General features: G+C 44.5%; 1 protein-coding gene across 1 annotated transcript; it reads left to right on the forward strand.

The window, feature by feature from the left end:
• Window positions 1–261: 261 nt before the first annotated feature.
• LOC133019947 (histone H2AX) lies at window positions 262–874 on the forward strand. Its single transcript, XM_061086545.1, has one exon. The coding sequence runs from the start codon at window positions 319–321 to the stop codon at window positions 745–747; it is 429 nt and encodes a 142-aa protein (XP_060942528.1). The 5' UTR covers window positions 262–318; the 3' UTR covers window positions 748–874.
• The last annotated feature ends 6,741 nt before the right edge of the window (window positions 875–7,615 follow it).

Below are 7,615 nucleotides of genomic sequence, written 5' to 3' on the forward strand. Positions count from 1 at the left end.
TTTGGAGCTGGAGGGAAGACGTGGGATTGGTCCTCCATCTCAGCCGCTGTTTCATGACCCTATCACAACACGCAGGAGGAACAACGCCAGCCTCTTTTCAGTAAAACCCACCATGATTGGCTTAACGTAAGAACAGTCGAACCAATACCCACCCACTTCTGGTTCCAGTTGACCTCTGACAGCCAATCACATACGGCTAACTCCATCCTTAGTACCAATAGCGTTGTAGGGCGGGACAAACAGAAGGGTTTATATCCTGGTTGAACACTGATCAGTGCAGTATTTCTTACCGAGAGAAAAAGACGTCAACAAACCAACATGTCTGGAAGAGGAAAGACCGGAGCCAAGGTTCGCGCTAAGGCCAAGACCCGCAGCTCCCGAGCCGGCCTGCAGTTCCCCGTCGGCCGTGTGCATCGCCTCCTCCGCAAGGGCAACTACGCCGAGCGAGTGGGCGCCGGGGCCCCGGTGTACCTGGCCGCCGTGCTGGAGTACCTCACCGCCGAGATCCTGGAGCTGGCCGGGAACGCCGCCAGAGACAACAAGAAGTCCCGCATCATCCCCCGCCACCTGCAGCTGGCGGTCCGCAACGACGAGGAGCTCAACAAGCTGCTCGGCGGCGTCACCATCGCGCAGGGCGGCGTGCTGCCCAACATCCAGGCCGTGCTGCTGCCCAAGAAGACCGGCCAGGCGGCCCCCAGCTCCGGCAAGGCGGGAAAGAAGGCCTCCTCTCAGTCCCAGGAGTATTAGCTGGCCGGCTAATAACTCTCAGCCCAAAGGCCCTTTTAAGGGCCACCCAGTCCTCCGTTAAAGAGCAGTGTGTCCTTGTGTTCCTCTTTAGCATGACTTTTTAATTTAATAAACGCTTTTTATACAAGTGCTTGTTACCCTCGTTGTGATGGTAGACATCTTGCTAGTAAAGGGGGGAGGTGTGGTTACTGTCTGTAGCCGGTGGGTGTTTTGCTGATATACGTATAAACCACAACTTTATGATTTCTAAATATATGTTAGGCTTTAACTTGAAATGAAAATTAACTGAAGCATGTGCTCCATGGGCCTGAATCTGCCACAGAGCCAGCAAACTGGTTCACTTGCTTCCTGCACGACTGCATTTTGGTGGAAGTTGGGTTTAAATCCCTAAAGTCTTGTTTTATTAATGAGGCCAACAAATAATACAATCCATGACATTGCAAACTAACTAATTCACATTCTGCCCAGCTAGTGGAACAAGCGTGTGGGCTTCAATTTACTGCGTAGTCTATAATCTTTATTCACTCATTTCGTAGTTTATTATTAGTCTAAAGAATAATTAAATCTGAAGTGTAGTCATTTGGAGGCTTTGCTGTGTAAATACTTGCCTCGCCCTTTTACATCAGTGAACAAAATAAAAGCACCACATTCTACATGCTTCGAATTACCCTTATGATGAATTTGTTTTCCCTAATTATGCTTCTACAAAGTCTGAAAAGTTGTCGCAGCAAGAGAGACGCAGCATCTCAGGGTTTTTCTTTCTTGGCCTGTTTGTGCATCTCTGTGGTTAAAGTCTGTTTAACGGCTCCTTACGCTTGAGGCTCCAGGTGTTTCCCTGTTACATGTCAACACAAACAATTGCATCCTTCAAGAGTTTTACAAATTCACATCTGTTCTCACTGACTAGTGGGGGGCTTCCGGTATCAAACTTCGGTTGATTGCTACCCATCGTGAGGGTTATGTTAAACGTGCAGCTTGTTGAGGTTCCCTGATTCACAACATCTGCCCTGAGTGGTCTGATCACAAGTGGACAGAACTAAGTACAGGTCTGAACGTGTCCTGTTCGCATCTTCAGATCCGAACACTGAAATCCAAATTCAGAAGAATACAAAACACAACCAGATTAAGATACGGATTAAGATACATTTATTTGTCCCAAACACATGCACAGACATGCACAAGCAAGGAGGGAAATTTAACCCATCTGGTACAGGACACACAGAGCAGTGAGCAGCCATGTACGGCGCCCGGGGAGCAGATGTTGGGGGAGTAAGGTGCCTTGCTCAGGGGCACTAGACAGGGTAGGAGAATCCTCTTGGATTTTTTGACAGATCAGTCCAGGTTCGTCTTTTGTTGTTTCTCCGTGGAGTCGAACCAGAGACCTTTTCTGCCCATAGTCCAAGTTTCTGCCACTAGTCCACCACCTCTCCGATGTGCACATGCAAATACCATGACTGAGATCCTTCCCAGATAAACATCTGCAGTCAGTTTAGCAGAGCGAGCACAGTGATATGTGATCAAATGCACAACTCAATAGAACAAAATCCATTACATTGTGAAGGAGTATAATTTAGCTGAGCCTCAAAAATCTCTTTAAACCACAAATCCCATCAATCCAAATGTGCCAGAAATTAGGCAGTCATTAAAAACAGTACATCAAGTAATTTCTGGTAGTGTAGTAAGATTCCTGTACATCTGCTATCGGCCTTATAGGACTATAACTTAAATTTAGCCATCACAACCATATTAGTGTTGGAATTTATCCTGCCTGACAGATTGTGGTCTATTTATACAAGGTCAGGACGAACCACGAAACCTCCTCTGACCAAATAAATCTGCTGAAAAAAAACATCTGTCGGCCACACAAACCAAATGTCAGCGCTGCTCCCCAGGTTACCACACAACTCTGCAGTACTTTAATCAGACAACACACTACATGAGTTGCAGCAGGGTCAATGATGCAATCGTGATGTCGGAGGTGCACTTCACTGATTTTGCCACCAGGTGTCAGCTGTTTCATATCTGAAACTGCAGGACGTGTGTGATGAGTGTACATGTGGTGTTTGTGTGTTTCCTATAGTTTCATGACAAACAGTAAAACATCTTTTTTTTTAAAAAGGAATCTCGAGCAGACACCACTCCTTCCCACAGTCCTACTTAACAACTCTTTGTGGGATTTATACAAGATGACATATTTTGTTAAGTCAGCTGTGGTGCAGATGCCCTTTTTTCCCCTCATCACATCCCAGACATGTGCAGCTGAACTCGCCCATAGCCTTTCCACAGGAGGAGAGCACGCAGATATTTCTGTCTGCTCTTGACTGTTTTATTAGTGGGAAAAGCAGCGTGACGCACTGGGTCTGAACCAAGCCCAGGACAGGCTGAACCTATTACTCGGGCCTTGACTACGTGTCCAACACCAACAGCCAGGCTAAAAACTCCAGCCTGAGAGGAAAAACCAGAGTGTCCATTGGCTGTGATCACTATAATTTCCTGACTGGCACCCTGTCAAAGGCTCTAAATTTACCACTGTCGCTCTTCTCACTCTGTTTGTGGTAGAGTCAAGTAAAAGATGTGCAGTTTTTATCAGATTGTGGGCATTTTGTGTGTGTTTCTGCAATTCTGTGCAGGAAACAGCGACAGAGAGGTACAAGTGTTTACTTGATGGCTTTAGGAAGTCCCTTGTGCTTCCCTCAAAATGCAAAATCATGTTTGCACTTTCTCTAATCCTAAATGAGTTAATAAGTGATCTCATCCTGGTGACACTTTTCTCCGCGCTATGTCTTTTCTCACAGAGCGATGCAGGGATACAGCGTGGGTAGATTCAAATGAAGGGGAAGAAAAAAGAAGGAATTATAAGTGGAGAGAGAGAGAGAGGGCCGGAAAGAGGGGTGGACCCTTTGGAAAGATGTGTGTAGATCCTCTGGATGGTTTGACTTTGAAAATAACTCAAGAGATCAACAAGCAGTGAAGAAACTACAGTATATTTCCATCCTTGTGGAGAGGACTGGGAGACTTTTCCCATAATGACACCTCATCTCTGATGTGCCGAGCCAGCCTGGGTAATTAGAAACTAAAATATTTGCTTGGTGGTCTGAGAGTGCGTTGCGGAGAGAGAGAGAGAGAGAGAGAGAGAGAGAGAGAGAGAGAGAGAGAGAGAGAGAGAGAGAGAGAGAGAGAGAGAGAGAGAGAGAGAGAGAGAGAGAGAGAGAGAGAGAGAGAGAGAGAGAGAGAGAGAGAGAGAGAGAGAGAGAGAGAGAGAGAGAGAGAGAGAGAGAGAGAGAGAGAGAGAGAGAGGAGGAGATAATGGGGGTTATTGTGGCAGGTTAGGATGGTGGTTGCAGCCCATTATGACCCAGTTACCTCTCCCTCACTATGGACTGTGTGCGAGAGAGTTTACATTCTTTTTGATTGTTTTTGATCCGTCATCAACATCCAGTCATAACTTTATTACAACAGAGCAGAGGGAGCTGCAGGTGGACGTCCTCTGGTTTCAGAGAGAGAGAGAGAGAGAGAGAGAGAGAGAGAGAGAGAGAGAGAGAGAGAGAGAGAGAGAGAGATTAAGGCTGTGTGAATGGACTCTTTCATGTGTGTGTATGGGATCAGGCTGCCTGGGGGCTCATGCGTCTAATAATGCACTTTGGTGGAATTACAGGTTGATGAAGTATTTCCCCTGACAGGAGTTTGAGGTGCACATGAGCCTGAGTGAGTATATTTTAACTAGAAAATAACAACCGTCCATTCATTTTATGATTTTATTCTTCTGATGTCTTTTCTTGATCATATAAACTTATGAGAGACAAAGGTGACAGATGTTAGAAATAAATTGATAAATGTTTGTTGGGAGACCCAAAGAAAAGTGTTTTGGGAATATCTGCAGCTTCCTGTTGCTTGTTTTCATGATTTATGATTCATCTGAGGACCAATCTTATTTTTATATTCTTTCTGTATTCTATTATAACTGTTGCCACATGTAAGGACGTGGGTGTTACATGAAGCAGAGTAAATCAGATGATTCTTATGACTATTTATGTGCGTGCACGGTTAATTTATTGCTGTTTTAAAACACTCTTACGTTTTCAAGATTGAAAAACGTATTTATACCCCAGTGCTCTGCAACCATCTGGTCTGTGCTGCACATGTTGTCAATGGAACACATCTGTGAATCTGTCTCTTATCAGTCCTCCTTCAGGATGTCTTGTCCTTGGTTGAGTCTCCCATGCAGCATTCCTCCCAGCTTGTCAACAAGCTACACCAACAAGCGCCACCACCACTTGGAAGGCTATGTTTGAGTCAAGGTCAAGTTCAGGGCAAATGTGATATTTTGGTCTGTCAGTGTCAGCGGAAGAGGCAGGATTTGTGGACGGCCTGAGAGGAAGTTCTGCTTGAGAGGATGCGATCAAGGCGAGAAAGTCCACGTGGATTCATAAGAGGAGAAAGCAGCTAGAAAGGTTCAGATGCAGCTTAATTTATCACTATACACTTAACATCACACAGGGGAGTGAAATGTGGTTCTCCACAGATATGGGTGCAGGTCACTCTTCAAAACAACAACAGACACAAACATGTAACATTAAAACGTAATGAAAAACATAAAAATTGAGCAGCTTAAACGGCTTTAATGCAAATTGTAAATTTTTCTCGTCAGCACACATCATTCAGGTGTATGAATTAGGCATTTTTCCAAGTCTCCTAAGACTCTGAGTGAGACACCACTTGTTCTTACTATCTTGCATTCTTTCAACTGCCTCTCTGTCATGTCATGTCCAGATGTGCTGCAGAAACTGCACACATCTGTTCCACAAAACAGTTTAGACAGTTCATATCAGTGTGCAGCTGTAGGGTCGACACAAGCTGAGAAATCTCTTCCTCTCACCAGACACATTTTTCAACACCTGTGAGAAATCCTCACACTGGTGTGATCAACAAATACAAACACTGACGCTGCAGCTGGAAAATCTTCCAACAGAGGTGAACTTTTCCCATCATCCCACTGTGCAGGCAACACTTAGAGCCAGGGACAGGTTACATAACGTCATAATGTTGAAGAGCAATCGGCAAAGATACATTAATGTTAAACCATAATCAGTTGACATAACTAAGATGACAGTAAAAATGATCTGAAGATATATGTTTTAACAGCAGAAAACCCCAAATAAGAACTTTCTTTTTATAGCCTGGATGATTTTTTTGCTGATATTACATCAACACTTATGTTTCTGTAACTTACAAGGTCTCATTGCTCATTCATTTAATTTATTTTATTTTATGATTTAAAAGTACCAGATTATATACTCAAGCTAATTTGCATCTGTAGTCCAAGAGCAAAGGACCAACAACAAATTATACAAGAAGAAACAAGACAATACAGGATAAGACAAAACAGAACATCACAGATGTCTGCTTGTCAAATAGAATATAAAGACCTATGATTCCAAAGTCAGTGGATGCTGACATTTGCTATAACGACCAATCTACATTCAAAATCCCCATTCAAAGGACATTCAGCAGTTTTTCGTCCTCTCAGCTGTAACTAAAGCCGAATGACTCAGGAATTCTAACTTCGATACAGACTTTACTTAAAGCCCATCTGGTTACTTAGCTGCCTCTGTTTGTTTTTATTTTCCTCAGTGACTCATCATCTGCTTCATTTCCTCCATCGCTCCTCTCTGGCCCCCGACCATGGGAAAAGCCTCAAGAGATCAATAGTGGACTCTCGCTCCCACTCTCTCCCTCTCTCGGCTTGTCTTGAAGCCAAAGCGCTCCTATGGGAAGTCTGAAAAAGACAGTTCACGTGTTCACTCACTTCCTCTGGAACATGTTGTTTCTGTATCCCATCATCAGTGGTGTATCAGTGGACATATCGTAAGTCACCGTTCTTCGTCACACTATCACAAATTAAAATTCAACATTTTTCCAGAGTGGAAATCCCCTCTTTCCAGATTTTGTTGCATAAGTGGGAAAGAGCTTGGAGCAGGAAGTCAGAAGACACAAGGTCTTTTCCATCTCCGACTCCTACACCACATGTTATTCCCTCTCTGGATCCGACTGGTAACACCTGCTTTACCAATAGCCCACACTGAGGAGATTCACAGCAGCGCAGGGCTCAGCCTCCAGCCTCCTGTGATACTCTGGTGTGGTCCATCTGATCTTTCAATCAGTGGAAATCTTGGGGGAGTGATTTGAACTCTGACCCAACACCTCTTTTTACAGTTTAAAGTTCAGTGTTGGAGTAAACAGATATACTTGTTGGTTGATTTGCCTCAATGAGAGAGGAAGTAAAAAAAAAGAAGGAGTCAGAAGTAAGAACTCGTTCTGGAGGGCAGTGCCAATGCCGGGTTTTGTTGGGGATGTAACTTTGCACCGGGATGGGGAGGAGAAGGGGTTGGGAGGAGGGAAATAGCACAGGCACTCAGTGGGTGAATGAAAGAAGCTGGGAGCATGACATAAACAATAATGTGGACGCCGCTCAGTGGATGAATAATCGAATCAGATAAAGTCATGGATCTGTAGCTGCCGGCTGGATTCTGTAAGAGCAGAGAAATGGTAAGAGCTGCATGTCTGTCAGGGAAGTAGTGAAAGAGCCGGGTGTGTTTTACAGCTGCCGGTGTGTTTGTCTCTCTACTGTTGTGTTGTCCGTGACCAAGCAGCGCTCTCTTCTATTTTATTAATCCTTTTAAACGTGCATTTTCTAGGGACTTCCTGTGATTTGTCTGCTTTCTCAGCAGAAGTCCTTTCTCTTTAAAAGTAGCAGCCCAGACTGTGTGGCTGGCGGTGTCTATTTTCAGAAGCTCATGGCAACTCTGAAGGGCATAACTGCCCCTGTAATGACAGGTTGCTGTGGAAAGGCCTGCGTTTGTGAGCATTA

This window comes from Limanda limanda, chromosome 14 (assembly GCF_963576545.1).
Source record: "Limanda limanda chromosome 14, fLimLim1.1, whole genome shotgun sequence".
NCBI classification, from domain to species: Eukaryota; Metazoa; Chordata; class Actinopteri; order Pleuronectiformes; family Pleuronectidae; genus Limanda; species Limanda limanda.